Below are 23,947 nucleotides of genomic sequence, written 5' to 3' on the forward strand. Positions count from 1 at the left end.
TACGGGCTTGATCGCGTCTCGAGACACGGTGAATAAAAGAAAATACATTTGGCATGTCAAAAGTTGGATCAACAGTGCTTATTTTGGCACCACACGTGTCCCAATTGCTGTGTTGCTGACACATATCATAGTAGGTGATAATGTTTTATATTATTGAATAGCCTGAAGAAGAAAGAGTAAGAAAGCTGAACTTACTTTGACAAACCCACAAAGTTCACAAAGAACTTATATCATCCAAAATGCCATCATTTAAAAAGAGCTATTTTTTGCCTGTTCGGCTCTCTGGTTGAGCTGACACAACCTCCTATCGGCCATCAGTGGCACATTTCAATCTTGACTCAGTGGACCTAAGTGTCTTCAGTGGTTCATTAGGGACCTATTCTCTCCCAGCACAAATGGCCCCGCAGCCTGCTCATTACCGGCTGTGCGGCATCCAGAGCCTAACTCGCTGCTCTCACCGGGGGGGGGGGAGAGGAGGAGGTGTTGGGGACTGATGGAGCTCTTTAACTCACGGGTAATGGGCTATTGTTGCTCACACACTGATTCAGTTTCTCTCTGCTAACTGGAGCACTAAGTGAATTAGTTGGAGTCTAGTTTGATTCTATAGTCTGTAACACTGTATGATGAAACAAAAACACCATGCTTATTTCATTTAGTAACTTGAACTGTGCAAACAGCTTCCAAAGAGTTTCAGGTTCTTTCAGAGCAATAGAGACTAATACAATGTTTTGTGGTGACAACGTTTTTCTATTTGTTTTACCAGTATAGGACAACAGTAATTTTCTTGATGAATAATTAAAGGTCAATTTGGTTTTCCTTTGATTTATAACCAACCGTGTTTTGCTTCTGTGGGCACCCTAAACAAAAACCCTACAGACTTGTATAATTATAAGAGCAGCTATGTTTGAATATGTGTGTGTCTATTTGAGTCAGGGTCTCCTAGGTGTCCAGTTCCCTCGCTGGGATTACTGGCTGTAATCTTCCTTGTATTCAGCCGTGTCATTGCTCGATAACTCCTGCAAGTGCCCATATCAGCTATTACACTTTGTGGTCTCTGCCAACACACTTCCTGTCGTGAGAACAGAATTTGTAAAAGAAAAAACCACAAGGACAGTGCATGACAACACTGTCATCCCGACGCAGTAACATCGCCTCTGTAGCTCCCAGCTGTATCCTGACTCAGTAGTCAGATGATGGATCATTCTCTTTGAAACCTCTCCCTGATGTTACTCATACACAGCTGTTGTGTCACTGCAGCGGTGAAGAGGCTTGACTGTGAGGGGTTGTTGATTTTGTGCTTAAATGCACTATTAAGGAAGCAGAAGGGATACAAAAATATGCTACACCAAGCAGCTTTGACCATTGACTCTACTGGATGCTTAGGTGTATTTGTACCGCATTTATTATAACCCAAAGTGTTAATAAATGTCAGCAAAATGCATGAATCAACAATGAATATGTACAGTAATGACTGCTTCACAACAGTAGATGTGTACAGTAACATATTTGGCTCACTCCAGCACACTGTCAGCCAGTGGCAGAGCTAACAGGAGGCTGTCTAGCTAATTGCTTGTTGTTGTCATACTCTGTGTTCAGTTAGCACAGCCACCAGGCTGCCAGAGCTCCCTGTGTGCAGCTCTTAGCACCCAAAGAATGAGCGAGAATTGTATTCATGCAAATGCAAAAGAATTGAAAGCTGACCTGATTTCACTCGCAGTGATGGGAGCTGTAAGGTAATTCAAATTAATTAGCATAATTGGATAGATTGCATCTAGCATAGCAGTCGGCAGGCCCACATTATGGCAGGGCTGCAGAGCGTGAAAATAGCCCGCTCGTGCCTGCATCTCTGGTGTACTTTTTAAAGGTCTGCTAACTATGAATGCCCTCTTCCTGTCCTCCTTTTCTCTTCACAGCAATTGATTTTGCAGAGAGGGGACACTTTAGCCTGCGCTGAAATTCAATTTAGGGTTATTACCCCATATCAGTGATGTTCTTGCTAATTTGATTGCGTCAAGTGAAGTATCCTTTTAAAAACAATCGAGGACAGGCTCAACAAAGATTGGTTTCGCCGCAATGCATACATAATGACCAGTCTCTGTTGGCTTGCCTCTGTCTCACCGTTCCCCGGCTCTTCTTTTTTCTCACAGTGCGCTCATTGAAACAAAGTGCATTACCCAACAAGCACCTCATGATTATTTCAACAAGTCCTCAAAATGCTGCCTTGTGGGAATCGTTAAAAAATTGATACGGTTAATATGCCGAGATTGCAGTTCTGGAGGGGAAGAGGGGCCCAGAGCCATATGTGGGTCTGTTGTGTGCCTAGTGGGCTGTGATGAATGGGTTGAACGGATGCTGATCTGTGCTTGGAAAGCATCACAGCTACTGAGTTGCTGAGAAAGCATCACAGCAGCTGACACTGGGAGACACCCACCTCCAGAGTGAGGCTGCGGTGACGCGGTGTTTGTGATGTCAGGGCCGGGGGCTCTGTCATCGAGACATCGCACAGCTGGCGACCAACTAACCCCTGTTTAACCTTGTGTCACATCTGGTGCATGGAACGAGGCAGGATATGAACCAGTGAAAGAGCTAAACAAAATGTATAAGTTAGCATTTGGAAAACACTGTTCTCATTAGAATAAAAAAAAAATTGCTTTTCTCTGATAGTGGCTGTTATTTTTTGTATTCTTTATTTTTTAACACATACATGAACTTATTGTGTTTAATTTAAGTATTTTTATTATAGTATTATTATTATGATTTTTTTCTTAGTGTCACAACATCCTATGTCCTCTTAGATACACAAAGTATTCAAATTGTTATTTATAGTGTAAACTATGTAGCTGGCCATTATGAGAAATCAGTTGCACTCAACTCAGATCTGACCTCTTGACTCCCTGCTACCTTGTGAGACTCCCCCGCTCTGCCTCGTTTCCTCACCAGCCTCCTGCTCATCAAAGGCTCGCTGTCTCTCAGGCTCGTAAGCCAGAAGCTAGTCCTTATCAGCCCACTGTCCTTTAGCCGGCCCTATTATCTGACTGCCGGAGCCCATTAACAGCCTATTGACAGGATATGAGATGGCGCACATCTATGAAGGAAGCAAGACAGAGCGAGCAGCGATAGTGAGCAAGAAATAGAGCTAAAAAAGGGAAAATAGTGAGACCCATTTTGATTTATGACATGGCTGAAAATAAGCAAGTCAGAGTCCTTGTCTTCCCTATCTGCCATCACCTGTATCTCCCTGAGTGAGGGCACTCACACTCTATGACGAGTCCCTGCAGCAGAAATGGTAAAAGGAGAGATTATGTTCACAGCTTAATGTTGAAAGTGACCCCTGCACACCGCAGAAGGCTTTAAGTGTCACCTAATCTCATCCATATTGGGCCTCTTCAAAAGAAACGCTGCTTAATTCACTGTTTTTGAGATTGCTAATTTCCAAACAAATCATGCTTACTATGGACGCAGTCGCTTAATGTTTTCCCAATGCACACTTTTTTTTCTCCAAATGGACATCTACATCTGCTCCTGACAGCATGAAATCAAAAGCTATAGCTTCCCCTCAGACTTTTTACCGGGATTGGATATATCATAAGAATAATCGGTATGAAAGGGCTCACAGATCCTTTGAGCAAAAACCCTTTGATGTTCAGGTGTTGCAAAATGTCCAGGCTGGAAATGTGTAGAGCTGAAGTCACATTCTTCAACAGAAGGGGGCAGTGTTGTAAAAGCAGACTTCTCCTTCTCGTCTCTTTGCACGACTAAACCCTAATGCTATTGCAGTCTGTTAGTATTGCACCTGTTTACTTTGCCGTGTCAATATTGCCCCTCCAGTGCAAGTGCTTGATTTTCCTTATGTGTGAAATCCTATTGATACTTCCTCCAAATTAGTTTTCAGCAGGGTTTTAGACGTACCTTTTAAAACATGTGTACATATGGTGTTTAACAAATGACTCCACAGATTGTGTAAATAGCTCTGTTCACTCTCTGTTATTGAACATCACCATTTTGTACTTCTTGAGGAGAAGCTGTGAGGTGCCATTCTCTGTGAGGTTGTAGTGATATTGGAGGGGGTCAAGTTGGAGTGACGTTGCCCAGAATTTGATATTAAATTGCATGTTGAAATGTATGTGTGTATGTTCTCAAGATCAATATATGAACTGCATCTGAATACATCTGCATCTTAGTTGACTAAAACGCATATGATTTTTTGGACTAATCAATGAGTTGATTTAAAAGACAGATGTGTAAAACTCAGTTTCTCCAGAATGAATCATAAAAATGCACCACTTTAAAGCCTATGTTGGATGTGCTTGTTAGATTCCTGGAAAATAAGTCACTCAGCATGAAAAAGGTAAATCGACCAATCACTTTCCAATTTTTTTTATTGACTATAACAACCAATGAATTGACTAAATGTCATGTTCCCCCCACTTGGTACGGCTCTACTCAATGCGACTCACTTTTAGAACCAGGTGCTTTTCAGGATCTGTTTCCCACTGCAGATCGTACCCTATCAGTGTAGGCGGGATGATCAGCTATTGTCTGTCGCTGATAGCGCTGGAAACTGCCATTTAAACAGGAGACTCCCTAATTAATCGACAACCAAACACAGGAACGGCAGCACTGACAGTAGTTTACTATTAAAAACAATTGCTTTGTGCAGGATGTCTCATTACAAGCTAAGACTCTTTCTGACCAATCAATGGTCTGCATTGTTTTTAACTTCACCTTTTGGTATTGGCTCAGCTCCATTTGTACCTTCAGCTGAGGTGGAAAAGTATTACTCACCAGGTGCAATCCACAATTGATCCTAATGGAAACCAAAAAAGAGCTAGCAATTGAAATAGAGCTGTACCATGCAGTTCAAACATAGATAGATGGATGGATAGATAAATAGATATATACAGTAGATAGATAGATAGATGGATATATGTGTTTGTGTGTGTGCCAGCCTGTGTGCTAGCGCTGTGTACATTTGTGTATTTGTGTATTTGGCTGTTGCTGGTCATGCTGATGGGAACCTCTTTGCTCCAGAGCAGCTTTGTAACAGCATCTCCATTGTAGTGTCAGAGTACCTTGTGTCCAATTCCTCAGACAGTGTGTTGCTGTGGAGCTGTCAGGAGTCATACAGGTGTGGAATATCAATGCGCTCTCTAGCCTATGAGTCTCTGTTTCTGCATGAAATTGTGTTTGGGAGGATGTGTGTGTAAGACTGGATTATTATTTTGAGTTTAATGATCATTTTACAACTGATTTTTATTTCTCATTAAATCCAAAGCTATGTAGAACTTGTACTTTGACGTGTTTCTTTTTCAAACAGCACAGTCAAAGATAGAGCCGATCCATTGTACAGTGGAAGATACATGTCTAATCACTTGTTACTGCTTCTACACAAAGTGCACAACCATTTCTCCCTAGTTAATAAACGACAGCAGAAATGAAATAACCATCATTTAAAAAGCTGACATGCACTCAAACAGAACTGATCATTTCTGGCATGAGCATGATTAGTTTTTGGAAATGCAAGAGTATATTTTTCCCAGAAGGGATGAGCTGGGAGCATTTTGCAAAGATCAACAGTTTGATACAAACTCTCCTCCACTGGAGCATGTCGTAGCTCTAGCTGGGCTCATGTCTAAGGATAAATTACAGATGATAAAAGTAACGATTTCAGACAGACTTTTTCTCAAGTCCTCGCGATTGAATTGGTATCATTTGAGTATTCTAGGCTTGAAATGTAGCCATTAAAAGCTTGATTTTGTGTCAGTTATCTGTCTAAACCGTCTCCGATTGAGCAGTTTTTGCAGAGAAAGCTGGAAAAGGAAAGGAAAAAAGGACATAAAAACTCTTGCAGCATAATCTACTTCTCTGTTCTCCTTTTGTCATCTCTGTACGTTTCAGTTAAACTAATGCCAAAACCCTGCTAAATGCACTGTAAATAGTTGACACCAAGCTCATCGCTTTTTTGTTTCTTGATCAAATTGTTGCCATTATTTTGGTTAGTTACTTTTGGGTATTTAATTAGACATTTTAGCCGGATGTTTGCTGATGCATTGCTTTACATGACAGATATAAAGAAGTCAGATTTGAACAACTATTAAGCAGCCATGAACACAACATGAACACGGGCATCTATGAAATGGTACACATCTATTTAGTGAAAGTACAGACACAGTAGAATACATGTGATGTGATTCAACCCCAACCCTCTTTTTAGCATTGTTTGTATAAAGTTAATAAATGAATTGATCACTAATTAAAAGAAAAAAGAAAACCTTAAAATATGGAAACATTGCCCTGGATAAGCACATTGTATGGGTATGTAGACCACTATTGATGTTTTTATTATTATTACCGTTTTCTTGTAATGAAATCTACACAAAATACCTATTCAACGTAGTTCAAAGGTGGGGTAGGTAAGTTTGAGAAACCGGCTCGAGATACACTTTTTGTTATATTCCATGGAATGCTCTTAACATCCCGATAGCAATGAATATCTTAAGTGCTTTGACAAAAAATCCATAAAAAAATGTCATCTGTGGAAGCCGTAATACTGTAAAAAGCACGACCAATCATTTTAGGCGGCCCTGCTAAAATAACTGGATGGCCTACCTGCCTGTCAGCCTTCCATCTGTGCACAGACTTATCTCGTGCCCTCATTGGTCATGTGCGCGTTCGTGTGTGTTGGAGGAGGGGCTCTGTAAGGAAGTGGCAGATTTTCTCCGGTTGTGTATTTTCTAGGGCTGTCAAGTTAACGCGTTAATAACGCGTTAACGCAAAACAAAATTAACGCCACTAATTATTTTAACGCGATTAACGCATGTGTATTTTTTGTCCTCGGCCGCCCCGTAGTTTCAGAGCGCATCGAGTTTAAAATACCATCTACTGTACAAGCTGATGCTGACAGCCCCGTTCCTGCCGCCCGCTTGTGGCAGACCACACTTCCACGCTCACCGGCAGGCCCGGACTGGCCATCGGGAGGACCGGGAGGGTGTGTGTGTGTGTGTGTGTGTGTATGTGTGTATGTGTGTATGTGTGTATGTGTGTATGTGTGGCGCGACTCGCGCGAGCGAGGCACACCTTACGTGTTGTTGTTGTTAGCATCCGGTGCTAGCTAGCTGCGCTAACGGATATAAGGAGCTGTTTCAATGACATTTCGCCGACAACTGCGCCGAGCACTTGACTTTATGCAGGTAGCCAGACAGTGGGACATTGTACGAAAAGTCAGCACACTCAGCACGGATAGTACGCGCAACATGATTGCAGCTCCCGTTCGAGCATATATGCCTTGAGCTGCACATAGCTCCAACGATCTCCACACACACACACACACACACACACACACACACACACACACACACACACACACACACACACACACACACACACACACACACACACACACACACATTATTGTATGAGAGAGGTTCTTGGTTGAATTGAGGCGAATATTTGTAATGTTCAGAGGTTGTTGTGTTTAATATTCATGAGAATATTTGTCATTGTTCAAATGATAATAAACAAACATATAAAGCATATTTGTCCACTCATATGTTGATAAGAGTATTAAAAACTTGAAAAATATCCCTCTAAGGTACATTTAGAACAGATAAAAAATGTGCGATTAATTTGCGATTAATCGCGATTAACTATGGACAATCATGCGATTAATCGCGATTAAATATTTTAATCGACTGACAGCCCTAGTATTTTCAAATTCTAGCGATCTCGAGCCGGTTTCTCAAACTTACCTACCCCACCTTTAAATGTATGTAGCTATTCAGTTAATGCTAATATTGTAATTCATTCATATTCATGCCTGTTGTTTTCATCAGTCAAACTCAGAATGCCTCTACATCTACTGTACATCACAACACTATATCGACCAGGGAAGAGAAATATTCGTATTCCATTTAACTGATTTTGTGTAACAGTTTACTGTATGTGCATGTGGGTGTGTGCTCTTTCCTTACTGTCTGTGCCAGGAGGATGATGTGAGATATCTCTGGATTGTATTTACCAACAGCCTCAAACGTCACCCTGCAAGCACCCTCCCTATAAAAGCTGTGATCTTCTTATTTGCTGTCTGCTTGCATCCCACGCTGTCTCCGTCTCACACTCCATGCTCACCTCATGAGCCCAGCTAGCATCACTATACAAATAACATGGTAGAAGCCACACCTGAGGGAAAGCTGATGGAAGGAGGCGTTGGTGGCGACAAGGTGGTGCGTGGTTTTGAAGGTGGAGTTGAAAGCAGTGTGAAGATCACTTGCAGCCTTCTTTCCAGCCGGCCCTCTGCCTCTCTGCTAAGCAGGGCCCGTTGCCAGCGCTCGCAAAGGCTGTAATGAGTTTATTTCATGTCGGCTGTGAAAGTGCCCGTCTCTGTCTCGCAGGCACTCAAACAGAGCTGAGGCCCATAAACACAAAGTGCAGTGTGTAAATCCCCACAGCCTGACGTCTCCCAGCCTGCCCTCTATGGCTTCTGAGCATCTCTGTATCGAGAGGGAGAAAGGGATAGGCGAGATCCCCACTTACCCCTCAGGAGAATCCACAGGCAGGGCTACAAGGTGCAGCCCGGCCCCCTCACCAAAGACCACTTGTGTTGTGATCTTCAACCTCTGCTGCTTACACTTGTCTCTTCAGAGAATGCATGTGTTTTCATGTCGAGAGGCGATCAAACGGCCGGCTGCCATGAAGAACACGCTGTGTGGTGTAAACAGCAGCAGATCAAAAACAGCCGCATTGATTCGCTCTGGCTCGTGGTATTTCACCTCTGACGAATAGGACATCAGACGTTCGCTTTCCATGACGTCAGCCGGCCTTGCTTGCCCTCCTCTGCTCTCCTGTTTAATTCCCTCCCCTCGGTGTATTGCAAAATACCTCCCCTTGAATTTCCTTTCCAAGCACAGGTCGGTGTCTCGACACAAGGTCCCTGTGTAGAGCTGCGTCCTCCCGGGGCCTCGGAGCCAGTGGTAGGTCACCGGTTAAAGAAGCAGTGAGTGAAAGAGCAGGAGGGAGGAAGGGATGGTGAATGAGAACGAGGAGTTTCTATCTCTTTCCTCCCTGACATGGCTTTGGTCCGTGTTGAGGGATTAGTGTGTGAGGCTCCACCACAGCTTCTACCTTGGCTTGTATCCAGATATTATCTTTAAGTGTGAGTTTGGCCTCTCTCTCTCTCTCCGTTTCCCTTCCCCCTTCCCGTATGAACTCAGTAGTGTGAGTCATCCCAGGCTGCTCGGGGAGTGATTTAATTGCTCTCTCTCCTCCTCCTTAAATGTGCACTTCTCAAAGAGGGCTGTCGCTGACCCCTCCACTCCTACAAAAAACACCAGTGACCTATTCATTACCGCAAAGGTTGACCCACCTCCAAAGACAGCGTAAATACACAATGCTGAAATTTGTTCGGTTCGCCCTGTTGATGCCGGCTCCTGCCGCGCTTCGCCCTGATAACTCTTCTTTATTGTTTCCCGCGGTTGTAGCTGAGTGAATGTGGGCACAATACGCACGATTGAAACGACCCCACAGCACCAGAAGAGCTTTGGTAATCACAGTAAAGGAAAAAGCGCTCTGTTGTCATCACACTGGGGGTCACAGAATTGTTTTGTGACTGCCAATTGTTTGTTATAGAGGCTTTGAATTGTTCCAGGTTGAAATTGTGGCACAACATTCTCATTCAAAATAACACACTGAGGTTTTCTGTTTTTATGTTTTTATGAGATGCAATATGTGAGGGGACAAAACCTATTCTATTACACAAATATTACATCTTTCTATTTCATTTTCTCTGAGCAATTTGGGCTCCAATCAATGGCGTGTGGGGTATTCGGACAGCAATCTGTGCATTTGTATGTCCCACTTCTCTGCACTTGTAAGTGTAGTCAGTAGGTGGCACTGCTCCTACAGACCAGCAGTTATTTCCTAATGTGATGTGTAGAGGCTACCTAACTTGGAAAGGCTGATTGTGATTGGAAATAGGTCTGCCTTGACTCAGAAACACCCATCCATATACTGTATGAACCCTCTCAGATGAAAGACTTGTTTGTTGTTAATAGGGGAGAGTAATTATTGCACCACCACATCAGTCCCATCTCATTCAAGTGATTGAACATTGACGCTGGCTGTGTGATAGACACAGCTCAAAAAGGGGGCGAGGAGGCTAAAATGCCACTGTGATTATAACAATTAGAGAGGCAGAGCATAAAGAAGAGTGCATTGCTCCTGGGGCCGACTGGCTTTTTTCCCCTCCCCTGTGATGCTGATGAGTGTCTCAGAGTTGTATAAGAGCGGACGGGGATCAATGGAGAATGCTGACTCCTGAGAATACTATGGATGTACTCTGGAGTGGGTGAGATGGTTACTAATCCAGAATGATTATGCAGTGTACTCTTTGCTCTTGGCCTAGTCTAGACAAACAACACATACTTACACACACACACACACACACACACACACACACACACACACACACACACACACACACACACACACACACACACACACACACACACACACACACACACACACACACACACACACACACACTCTCTGTTACAAGTAAGAGTCATGGATTCATCATCGTACTCAATGATCTTAAGAAAAAAAGTATTACCATCAAATATATTTGAAGTACTCTTTTTGCAGTATGGCCACATATTAGAGTCATATTTAATAGTCTATGTCTTAACTAAAGCTGTAAAATAAATGTAGTGGAGTTAATTTCAACATTGACCAAAAAATGTGGTGGGGCAAAGTTATATTGTACACCACACACACAAACACGTACTGATGTGTACAGATACTCCAATGAAACAAATCAAATCAAATCTTTAATAATAGGCATTTGGTTAAAGTCACTTTTCATTCCCACAAAAGCACACACTCAAGAGTTTTGCTGCAGTTTGCAGTTTGCTCCCCCCCCCCCCCCCCCCCCCCCGAGAAACAGATTTATTTCAGATTTAACTAATGATCTCACTAAAGCTATACAGATGTTGTTGCTTCCATCGCTGAGCCATCGCCAGGAGGCAAAGCCTATAGGAACACAGACAAAGTCCTAATGCTTACCTCCAGATCCCTCCTCTTCCCTGCTGCCTTCATCCTGCCTCACCCGCTCCATGCTGCACAAACAGAGTGGATGCTTCTGAGGCAGTCACAGCATATATTTCAAAATACTGCATTGATTTTGTTTTCAAAGACATTCAAATTTGAGAATGTGTCAGTTTGTCACATCTGAAAACAGCATGCGGAATTAATGCTGTGATTCAGTGAATACTGTGTGGTTAAACTAGACCTGGGCCAAGTAGTGTATCTGATACACTTTACACTACCATGAAGACGAATGGGTTATAAGATTGACACAGTGAAGACTGCAGAGACAAAATCACTGCAAGAAGGATTTTTATATATTTCTTTCTGTGACAGCTTACCTGCCATTTTCTATCGTACAGCAAAACTATTGTTACAGTCATTTCAGCGATTTTCTTTCTTTATTAATTTTTTTTGTCACTCCTCATATGTCCTCCTCTTCTCTTTACAGCTATGTTGGAAGTGAACGTCCCGGAGCAGCCAGTGGTGGTGCTGCACGGCAGGGATGCCGTTCTCAACTGCTCCTTCAGTCCCGCCAGCGCCTATAACTTGTCCGATCTGAGCATCTTCTGGCAGCTGACGGACACCAAACGCAATGTGCACGGGTACTGGGGGGGGCGCGACCAGCTGGTAGACCAGGCCGAGAGATTTGCCAACCGTACCAGCATGTGGCCCGTCCAGCTGGAACTGGGCAACGCCTCGCTCCTGCTGAGCAGCGTGGTGGTGGCGGATGAAGGCAGCTACACCTGCTTCGTCAGGGTGCAGGACTACGGCAGCGCCGCTCTGCTGCTGCTGGTGGCCGGTGAGTCAAGCTCCGTGACACCTGTGGAAACAGACGAACATGCACATGGACATTTATAACCATTGGAAGGTAGAAAATAGATACACACATAAAGAAAAAACATTCCTTACAAGGGAATGACTGCAAATTAGCTTCATATCGACAAATAATTATATCTAATGCATTTATTATATATATAACTATGTTTATCTGTATTGCTCTTGTAGAATCAATTAACAAACACCAAGATTGACTTTAATTATCATTTAGAATTATTTCTCTCTTTCATAATCAACACAATATTTTATCAAGCAAAAAAAAAAAAAAAATATATATAAATAAGCTCACAGCCTAAAATGTATGTATTTCTTCAAATGATTCTCTTTGACTTTGAAAGGGTACTATAGCAATTTAGTATAGCACCACAAGTTAGACAGTGAGACATATTTTAACTGGGTCTTTCATAATATAGGATTTGCACTCAAGGATTATTATTAAAAAAATAATGTTACCAACACACACACATACACGCACACACACAAATGCGTACAGATGTGTACATATATTGTTTTTTGTCATGCTGTTTCACTGACTAACGTTTGCATCGTAGCTCACTTCACACTTTGAAGTGATTGTATTGAAAGTGATTTGACCTCAGCCCTTATACACACATATACACCAACAGCACTTAATACAATCTATTATTCAATTACCTACAGACGAGGTTATTTATGATTATGTCTTCTCACAAGATGTGCAGGTGATAAACAGTTTCCTCAGGGCTGCTGTGGTTTTGCTCAATAAGCGCTGATTGTGGTCTGTCATGGTCAATATCTGCTGACTTTGATTATTAGCTGTTGTTACAGTCAATCAGCTATCACTAACATCTTCACTGCTGTGTGACTAGATTGCCCGCCTTCACAGCTGGGAGCCTTTTATATATTTATAATGATACTGTGGGCCGTTCCTTCCTTCTCCCATTTATGTATCTGTTGTGAGATGCTTCAAGGATGGATGTGCATTAGGCGGTGTTAATGAATAACATGTTTTCATCTTGGCTGGGGAAAGGAAAAACAATGACTCAAACGGTGACAAATTGGTTCCATTTTTATGCATTAGATTTATAGATTTTCTATTTTTAACCAACATTTACAGTTATCTTTGTAGTCTTCCTTGAAGCTGTGCTGGAAGAAAATGAAAGGAGCCCCTTGATGGAAATCTGCCTGTCAGTCAAACGGACAGCTGGGGAAGTTCGTGTGTACCACGCTAAATCTGTCTTTGTGTTGAGAGTCCACTTTTGAAAAATCAGCTCAGGCAAACTTATTTCATCTCGCCCTCAGCTCCACCCCATTGTTTGCTGTGCAATGATTGGTTCTGGGAATACAGCAGCCTATTTCCCCACCACCTCTATACTCATGTTTCAGCTCAAGGGATTGAAGAAGCGTGATTTCAGCTGAGGCGGACAACTAACCCCTCACCTACACACCCCTTCGCTCTTTTCCATGCTATAGGCTGAGTCTTTTTAAATTTCTGAGCCTGCCACTTTTCTCCTAGGCCTGCCTACCTCGGCCCCCGAGGCTTGCACCGTATTCCCTTTCTGAAAGTGTCTCAGAGCTTTGGGTCTCTAGAGAAAGTGGCGTTGAGAGTGTAGGGATGCAGCATCAGGATGTGCCACAGATGCTCTCTGTGTCTGTGGGATCTTAAGCACTGTGTTATGCTAAGCTCCCTAAATATAATTAAGAATTTAATGGGAATCATGTCAAACAGTTCCCAGGGTGACTCTCACTGCAGAGAATCTAACTAAATTCACTATGTGTCTGCTTCTCCTTTTTCCCCTCTCCATCTTTACCCCCCCATACCTCTTTTTCTCCCCCATCCAACCCTTTCCTCCTCTCTCTCTTACCTTTTTCAGCCCCTTACTCCAAGCCTGTAGTGACGTTGGAGTCTGAAACCAACCTGCGGCCAGGTGATGAGTTGGCACTAACTTGCGTGGCCTATGGTGGGTATCCTGAAGCAGGCGTGATATGGCAGGATGGAGGCGGGCGCAACTTGACGGACAATATCACCACTTCACTGGTGGCCAATGAGGAAGGGTTGTTCGCGATGATCAGCGTGCTGACGGTAGTGCTGGAGCCCAACAGCACCTACAGCTGCGGACTGATCAATCCACTTCTGGGCGAGGAGGGCTACGCCTTTGTCACAATCACAGGTGGGTGTGGGTTTTCATCTCCCTTTCTCTATAAATAACTTCCAGGCATTTCAGTCAACAATGTCAGCTCCATTCTGGTGCAACGTAAACAATATTCACTGGCTTCCTGCCGGGTTTGAGTGTTACCATTTGAACAGCTAATCCACCTATTTATAACGTCTCGCTTAGACTACTGTAACTCCCTGTATATTGGTGTTGATAAGTGTTTGATCCGTCGCCTGCAGCTGGTCCAAAATGCGGCTGCACGCCTTCTTACTGGGAAGAGACGTTATGACCACATCACACCCGTTTTGGCAGACCTTCATTGGCTTCCTGTCAGTTACAGGATCCAGTTCAAGTACTTACTTGTTGTTTTTAAATCATTGCATGGACTGGCACCACATTACCTGTCTGAGTTGTTGCACCGCCATGCTCCAGCTAGAGCATTGCGATCAGCTCAGCAGAATATGTTGGTGGTTCCTCGGTGCAGGAAAAAGACCCGAGGTGACAGGGCTTTCAGTGTTGCAGCTCCCAGACTGTGGAATAGCCTCCCAGTACATATCCGGACTGCTGAGTCAATTGAACTTTTTAAATCTCAGGTAAAAACCCACCTCTTTGCACTGGCTTTTAATACTAGTTGAACATTACATTTTTACATTTGTATGTGTTTTTTTTTTTAAATATTTTTCTAGTTATTGTGCTTTTTATCATGTTTTTAATTATTGTTTTATTATTGTACTCCCATTGTGTTATTTAATATTTATTGCCTGTACAGCACTTTGGTCAACTGAAGGTTGTTTTAAATGTGCTATATAAATAAATAAAGATTGAGATTGAGATTACCAGCTCAGACTAATCTCACTTTCAGACATAGTTTCTTATTATAGTCTGCTATGCTTATGTGAATCAATCCATCAGTCAAATGTTATGCTATGGAGAGACTGTCTTTGTCCTTCTCAGTCTCTCTGTTTCAGTTACAGTTCCGCTCCAAAGAAATGAATTAGAAATAATGAAATGTCCAATTATAGTTCAATGAGCATAACCCATCAGTTCTCTTGCATCGGTAAGTGAGATCAGTGGGTGATCATTTCCCGGGGGACAGACAAATAGCTATTCATTACATATTTCAAAAGGCAATTTGGGTAATACAAAAATTGTGCTAGGGGAAAGGATCGGTCTCTTACCAGCTTATTGCAAGTGTTAGCTAACCAGGAAGTCGATTCATGTAATGTCTCTGTTTCTAATCTTGAACTTGGTGTGACAATACCATGTAATGGGTCTAATGGTCCCCTGAATCCCACAAACCATCTTCAGCCACAGCCCATGTCCCCCTGGCCCTGCTGCTGTACTATATGTGTTAAGTGCAAGGAGAGTGGCGTGTAAGGTGGGCCAAGGCTGGGGCTCTAATGGGAGCAGCCCTGTGTGAAATGGCTCATAAATAAGTAGAGGTAGCCTGAGCCGGCTCTCTGGGCTGGAGCTGGTGTTGGAGCTCGGACTGTTGAGGCGGAGGTCGAGGCAGAGGTCAGGGAGTGCTGCTCCACTGGGCTGGGAAATGACTGTGCTGTCTGAAGACGGGATGGCCGATTGGCAGGGCAGGTTCTCAGGGCGACTGAAGCAGGGTGGGCTTTTCTAAAAGTTTGGTTGGCCTCTTTCAAGACAGCAAAGCTAACCAGAGGGACCATTGGGGCAGTGGACAGGTATTAAACACATGGTAGGAATGAAATATGACATTAGGGTGACTGGTAAAATGGTCCTGGGCTGCTATTACCCTTTGATCCTGCCCGATGGATGTACTACTTCAGGTTTGGTTGAAATAGAAAAATATATAATCCTTTCACACGGCCAATGCTTGAGTTATTGTGTTTTCAGGTTGTCGGTACACACGCCTCTCTGTTAGAGTTGCATGATATTCTTCCATACATTTTCAGCCCGACATTTTATTCAAAAAATATTTCCCCTGATGGAGATCAGTGGCATAGCAGGAACTCTCAGTTATACACCAGAATTACATCATCTTACTATTGGATGGCTTCTCAGTGCACGACATAAATGCTTGGTCTTCAGGGATGCAATAGTGTCATCATAGTCCAATGTCTGTCGTCTGTTTTTGGAATAAAAGTAACAATAAACAGTTAAGTCTACTTGTCAGCGCGGTATGGGCGCCCTGCTGTGCCATGTGGATAACAGCCATTCTCCCGTACAACTCTTCAAAGCCAGTGTGACAATTGCTTTTAGTGGTTATAACACTCTAGGGAAACGACAAGAGTCCAAATTCTTTGTGAGTGATGGATTGGAAGCATTCTCTTTTAAAGAATTGTCTCTTCTGCTGTAACCACGTAGTTTATTTGAAACTTCAGAAACGTTTCTGTTTTATTTGATTGAGAAACACTTGCACTTGCATTATCAGACGTTCACTTAAATGGCTTTTATATAGGCCGGATCGTAATTCTGATGCAATTGCATCGTTGACTTTGGGTATGATATAAACATTTATTTGAAACATGTCATAGACAAATTAATAAAATAATGAAATGAACATGCTCAACTTGTGAAAAGCACTGTAATGTGTGATGATGTTGGGTTCCAATGCTTTGGTAATTCATACATTTTTTGAAGCTAATGGGGATCATAATAAAGAAGACAGACGGGTTGTTGACATTTGCGTTAAGACTTCATTCATTCACCGATTATTCCAGTGGGAGACACTTGCACACAATTTGGCATTTAAAGGAGACAGATAAAGTTGCAATGATCAGTTGATTATTCTATTAAATAGGGCAAATATTCTCTGTTCCTGCCTTCTCAAAAATAGGGATTCGATGCATTTGTCACACATGAGTATCTTTGGAATATAACCAGTTGGTAAGACAAAAGCTGACATTTGAAGATGTCACTTTTGACAGTGGGAAAATTAAACAATTTTCTCAATTTGATGGCAATTTATAGTGAAAAGTAGCTAGTTGCAGTGCTAATAGTCAATATTAGAGCCGTTTATATAGGCTTTGATTGTCTTAATCGTTTAATATGTGCCATGGTCCTGCTGTTCCTCTTACTACTTAAAGGAATCAGTTTGAACGGTGGCAGTCAAAGAAAGTACCAAGATGAAAAACAGACTGAAATCTAGACTTCAGGCCAAAGAGTAAGGATCTATCGTGTGATGAGTTACACATTTAAAGGGGACAGAAATCCACAAAAAAACTGGATAACCTTCAATTAAAATATTGGTGACCACGATTTACAGAAATTAGGTATACAGCCAGCAGAGCTCATTGATGGCCCGAGTTGCTGGTAAACACACCAAAGATTTACAGTGTTTTATGTGCCGCGAAAGAAGGGGGCTTGTTTGGAGAGAAAATGTATTTGCATTTGTTTACTGCAGCTGGTGTGTGCTTAACAGCTTCTGTAATTAATTTTGACCCAGCAAAAACTCTTCTGCTGGAGTAGCTGAGTGTGTATTGTGCCGAGCTTCAGTTGATATAGAGAACACACTTGCTTGCTGCATACACTTACGGGCACAGCACATCACACACTGCACTCAGGAAGTGGAGAAGCCTATTATGAGAATGGGGGAAATATGCTTAAAATTCTAAATGGACTATGAGAGTGAAAAAAACCCAATAAGAAATGAGTAAAAATAGAGAGACGCAGGGATGGGGGGAGGTTGAGAGTGAAGAAGCATGTGGAAATTTCACACTCTCCCCAATTTGTGATTGAAAAATTGCAATAGTAATACAAACCTCCCCCGGGCAGAACACGAGTCTGACAAGGTTAATTTTGAGAAAATGAACCCTTTACTCACACTGAGCGCAGCAGAGTCTGTGTGAAGTCATCCATGTCCTTCTAACCTCTTTTATAGTCACCGCCAATTGAACTACCTCCCCATGAAGACTGTCAACAACATGCACACTATCATGCATCTAAGGGACGGTTATTTTTGTACATGTGACCTGTGTATTTGTATAACATCTCAATGCCTTCATGTGTTCATTGCTCAGTTTAAGCCACGCTCTGACATAGGGAGTGTTTTTGTGTTTTGCTGGGATATTGATAGATTTTGCAGCAAAGCTTAGCTGCAGGGAGACTCTAAGGAACAGCTGGTATTAATGAATAGTTGAATGATGGAAAAGAACAGCTTCAGACCTCAAATGAACCGTGGCCTGTGTGCTTTCCTGGCAAGCATACGTGTCTACCAACCCGCCCTTCTTTCTCTCATCCTCCTCCTCGTCCACCTGCCTTGATGCTTTCCACTGTCTCACATTTCCAGCCTATTCTGACAACTTTGTTCTACTCAAAAAAAGAACAATGTACTTGGAGTTTGGGGGGGGGGATCAAGAGTCCATATCCAATCATTTTTTTACTCATCCTTTTCTGAATGTGGAGCTTTAGCAGTGTATCCCATCTACTGGAGCTGGGTGATTACTGCAGTGTGTTGTCTGATGGCCGGGTTTCAGGGCCTGTCACTGAACACCCCCTCTAGCACCACCCCCACTCCGTCTGCTTGCTCTCTCAATGAGGATGGCGCCATTTCAGCGGCATCTCTCTGCTGGCACAGCATTTACAGTGAACAGTGTGCGGATGGAGATATATAGAGCGAGGAAAGGAAGGAGACAGAGAGATGAGGCAGGGAGATAGAGAGAGGGAGCTGGGGGGACAGGGTTAGGAGGGGTGAGCAGTGGATGACAGAAAGTAAGATGGAGACGAAAACGTTTGCTGAGCTCGGAGTTGTGGCACTACGGCCTGACAGGCGGGAGATGGACTCGCTGAAGGGGAGGGAGATCACCCCACATGGTGTGGAAGGCTTTTTGCTGAATTTTACTATCTATCTGGCATTCTGTGGCTTTTCTCTTGGCAACACAGTGGCTCAGCGGTTAGCACTGTTGCTTCACAGAAAGAGGATCCCAGATTTCCTTCCCAGTCCCCGTCCTGTCTGTGTGGCTTTGGCTCGCTTCCTCTGTGTTAGTGTGGCTTCCTTTTCATCCCTTGGTTTCCTTACACATTCAAATGTCATGTCGTTTTTACTCCTTATAGTATGTTTTTCTATATTTTATTACACAGGACGAAAACTGTTGGCCTTTTGAGATTTTGCTAAATAATTTCTAGTGGACCCATGAAATAAAGACTGATAATAGACCCTAGGTCAGCAGGAGCTTGTCAATGGCATATATTAGGTGTTGAATAAAACACATGAACGAAACTTAAAGGTGGGGTAGGTCATTTTGGAGAAACCAGCTCGAGTGCGCTAGAATCTGAAAGTACACAACCGGAGAAAATCTGCCACTTCCTTACAGAGCCCCTCCTCCAACACACACGAACGCGCACATGACCAATGAGGGCACGAGATAAGTTTGTGCACAGATGGAAGGCTGACAGGCAGGTAGGCCATCCAGTTATTTTAGCAGGGCCGGCTAAAATGATTGGTCGTGCTTTTTACAGCGCTACGGCTTCCACAGATGACATTTTTTTATGGATTTTTTGTCAAAGCACTTAAGATATTCATTGCTATCGGGATGTTAAGAGCATTCCATGGAATATAACAAAAAGTGTATCTCGAGCTGGTTTCTCAAACTTACCTACCCCACCTTTAATGTATAATAGGAATCAGTGCTATGTGTATCCGCAAATGTTAAATGGTGTTGGTTTGCCTTATAACTGGATGAAATTGGCATCACATTCTTTTGTAAATGTTTTTTTTTTATCCAACCCTCATGGACTCTTTTCTGCCACATTTAATTAAAAAAAACGATATCGAAACGCAGAGATGGGGGGAGGTAGAGAGTGAACAAGCTTGTTGAAATTTCACACCATCCCCTATTTGTGATTGAAAAATTCCAATAGTAATACAAATCTCTCGTGAGTCTAGGTTTCCCATCTCAACTTCATCAAAGGCCAATGGGGCAGGACAAATACATGATGGCTTGTTCTATGTTCCCTTGTGCAGGAATAAACATGGAGCCTGGTCACTGAGCATCCCTCTGTACTTTTCCATTCATGTCTTATAGACCACATTCTAACATGTCCCCAGATCCTTTCAGTTTCCTCCAGAGAGTCTTTTCTAAGGTGACTTATTCTTCTCCTGCTACAGCACTGTTTTTTATAGGGCAAATTTCCCCACGGAGACTGTTTGTTACTGTATGAGTGGGAAGCATGTGCATGCTAAACCAACCTTCGCCGGGCAAATCAAGGTTAAAAAACATCTTTAATTGCTATATAAACATTGACCTTTGCTGTGGAGATGGAATCTAAAACCGATGGTAGGAATACTGAGAGCATTCAGCAAACCACTTAGCAGGGTTTTCTTCATTATTTGTCTGCCAGTTTGGTTTCTTTCCCCCTTGTTCCTGACTGTTATTATGTGTTCAGACATTTAGCTTGATCCTGACATCACTTTGCCATTTAATGGCTACCTGCCACGCTTGCTCCAGCCGTGAAGCGCTCATTCCTCTATTGTTTGTAAGATGTCCCTCAATGGGTGTTTTCTCTGAATATCGTCATGTTCATTATTTTTCTCTGTGTGGCATGTTCAAACATTGGATTAAAAGCATTGCTGTGCTAGCATTGCCAAGGGGCCAGATGCAGAGATCTACTAGTTGAAATGTTCTCTCATTAGAGTAACTGTTGGGGGGGAAATTGCAGTAATTGCAATTATTCGTGAAATATTGAACAAGCATGTTTGCACCTTTCTCTAAAAGGAACTTCTTTCAAAATCTCTGTAAATCAACTTCTGGGTTATATATTCCCCCATATGTTTGTTTTGCTTCCAGCTTCTATAACAACCATGCTGCTCCTTTTTCTCTACTGAACAAGGTCTAATTTAAATGCAATTAACAGAGGCTTTCGGGGAAGCAGAAAACAGCAGTATAAATGAATCTGTTGTCAGAGGAGCAGCAAGCAGGCAACTTTCCCGACAGAGCGCTGTATTCATTAGTGTCCAGTTCACAAACAGGCCTTCTTTCTCTTGCTGAATGCATGCTCTGTCTTATCAGGAGCTCAGCCAGGGAAAACTCCCGAATAGGCAGATGAAGTAATGCAGGCAATCTAAAATAAATTCAGGTAGGCAGCAATGGCACCATTGTAAGCACATCAATTCCTATCAGGATTATTAACTCGGGCCACTTGCCGCTGTCAGTGCTCTGAAGTTTGAATGTTCTCTTCTGGGCCTTCAGTATAGGACATTTTATCCTCGTATTATGGCCCAGCCAATGTTATTTGTCATGCTCCCAGTCTTAGTGTTAGCGCTTCTGAGGGATTGTTAGGGTTGGATTGAGTTGTGGGCACTTTCTGGTCTGTGTGCCACTCTTTTAGAACGGTACAATCAGAACGATCAAATGAGCTCCTTTCTTTTGTGCTGGGATTTATTTTCCCTTTCTGCCTTTCTAGTCCCCTCTCTGCCATCTTGACTTCTTAGCATTAAAGGTTTTTTGGTGTCAAAACGCTTCTCATTGCCACACTCAAGTGCTGTAGTATATCTTGCTGGATGATGAGCTTCTGTAAGGTCATCAGATTGTGTGTGTGTGGATATATGGACATGTTTTGTGTGTCTATCACATGCATACACCTGGGGCTTATTCTTCTTTCCCGATGTCAACATGCCTCTGAACAAAGACAGGTTGCCATCTTTATTCCAGGACCATCAGATCATGGCAGTGTGATCTTCCCCTGCTGTCCTCTCACAAACAACACTGACATCTTTATGCTCGTCCCCCGCCCGCTGGAAACCCACCTCTCTCTGTTCTCACTCGCTTTTCCTTTTCAGGACACTGTATTTATGACGGCAGTAAACGCACAAAAGCCCCCTTTTGTTACTGAACGGGTTCATTTTGATTTGGACTCACAGCTAGGACTATCATCGGGACCGGTAGGGCCCTGCAGTGTACATTTCACACAGCTCCCGCTAAATCCTGTAAGAGGGATTGGTTTCGGGAGGTCTGGCATCAGTCTTGGCTTCACGATATGAAATCATATTAGTTTCAGCTTTTCAGAGTCACTGGGAGAATAGCCACCAACAAACGGCTGGGCACACCTTCAAAGTTTGCTTATTTAGTTATTCAGCCTGTTTATTTGATGTTTAAACCCTGCACCTGATAACACCGTGAATTATTGTCCTGCAAAGGATGTTTGCAACCTCAGTAAATTGCTTTGTTCTGCGCATGCAAACAGTCCAAATTAGTGTCTGGCTACACAAAGAGCATTGTCTAGTGATATAATGTGTTTTCAATTAGGAGGCGTTGAGAGATTTAGCTTATTCTCAGGATAGGTAGCTCTTTTCTTCGATAGCTGTAGAGACCAGTAATTGATTACCAAGTGTGAAATGGAAGTTAAGAACGGACTGAGTGTGGCTGTGTCCCAGAGGAGAGGAGTTTCAAGCAGGCGTAGTGCTCGAGTCACTCCCCCCCCCCCCCTCCCCCCGGTGCTGACAGCTTGACTTGAAATACGTAAGCACCCACTGACTCACTGTGCGATAAGGAACACTCTTATTATAGAGCCCTTATTTCAACCCCAGTGTCAAATATCACGGTAATGACTGTGATTAAGCCATGCTGCGGCCGTGCACCTTATGATACCAGCTCCAGTGGACAGCGGTTGAATATGACTCACATGCCCTTCAGGTTGCATTAACATCTTCCCGCTGGCTCGGACTCTGTATCAACGCCTCCCTCCCAAGAGCCTGACAACTTGCAGCTCATTACAGACAAACTGTCCACAAGGAAACAAACTCGCTCATCTTACCTTATTAATATTGTCAACCGTGTTTAATTCCATCACATGCGCTCTCAGTGTGTGTTGCCGCTGTAAGTGCAACTCTCTGTCAACAGCCGAGACAGCTCAGTGACCCACACCGCACGAGTCTGTCATATCTATAATGTATCCGTCTCGACGCTTTCACCCACTTACTCTAGCAGATGAAGAGTGATGCCGTTTGTAATGTCGGGGTCGTTTTCCTGATGTGGTTGTTAGAGGGGTTAAGCAATCCAGGGTTACACTGCTAAGAGTTTCTCTGATTACTATGGCTGTGTTGTCGAACCAAGACATTTAGTTCAACCAAGATGAAGTTTGAAAGGAAGTAGAAATGGAACGAATTGAAGAGGTTTGCAGACACTTTACATGTGGTTTAAAGTCATATTTTTCAACATCAAAAAAGCCCATTTCCCCAAAGTCAAAGAAATACTGATGCATTACACATCTTTGCACAATATAAAATGCACTTGATGTCTAATTCTCATTGATACATCTAAGTTTGCACCCCACAAATCAAATGTGTTGTTACAAGTTGTGTATACACCTACTAAATGAGACACACAGGCATACAGATATAGACTGATGTCCTTGGATTCCAATATGTCACTGCGTCTCGGTAATGCCACGTGACATAAAGTGATGACATTGTGTGCGCCATGATGTAACTGGTTATAGTTTTGAAATATGTGCTGCTTCAGCAGAGTGATGACTTACACCCAGAGATGAAAGTGTCTGTGCGTCCTGTTTTGTATTGTGTAAGACGAGAAGAATTAGTGCCGGTACTCTTAAGCAGGAAAAAGAAGCTGTCAAGGTTACAGAGAAAAATAGGATTCAAGTTGTAATCCTGTACATTGTAAATCTGCCATTGATATACAAGAATGTCTTAAATAATGTGTCTCCCGGTATTTCCGTGTTATTTATCGTACATTTTAAAGCAGGACAGCTTCAAAGATGGCAGTAGTGTATATCATAATGGTGTCAAAATATGATAAAAAGGAAAGAGAAAAGGGAGAACACTCCTTTTTCATCTGAGCGTCAAGGTCTACTTGTCATTCCAGCGCAGTGGGGGCTATAGAGGTCTATTGTGTATCTAAAAAAAGCAACGTGTAGAGAGTCAGGAAATAATTGCTGGGTGTTTTACTGATCACCCGTTCTGGTGTATG

General features: G+C 42.8%; 1 protein-coding gene across 1 annotated transcript in view; it reads left to right on the top strand.

Annotated features, from left to right (window-relative positions):
• The window catches only part of cd276 (CD276 molecule), a 67,649-nt gene that overhangs the window by 7,973 nt on the left and 35,729 nt on the right, over positions 1-23,947 (top strand). Inside the window, exons 3-4 of the mRNA XM_034117101.1 lie at positions 11,531-11,881; positions 13,773-14,069. Coding sequence (XP_033972992.1) covers positions 11,531-11,881; positions 13,773-14,069 — 648 coding nt within the window. The remainder of the gene's footprint in view (positions 1-11,530; positions 11,882-13,772; positions 14,070-23,947) is intronic.

The sequence above is a fragment of the Trematomus bernacchii genome, unplaced genomic scaffold (genome assembly GCF_902827165.1).
Source record: "Trematomus bernacchii unplaced genomic scaffold, fTreBer1.1, whole genome shotgun sequence".
In the NCBI taxonomy this organism is placed as follows: Eukaryota; Metazoa; Chordata; class Actinopteri; order Perciformes; family Nototheniidae; genus Trematomus; species Trematomus bernacchii.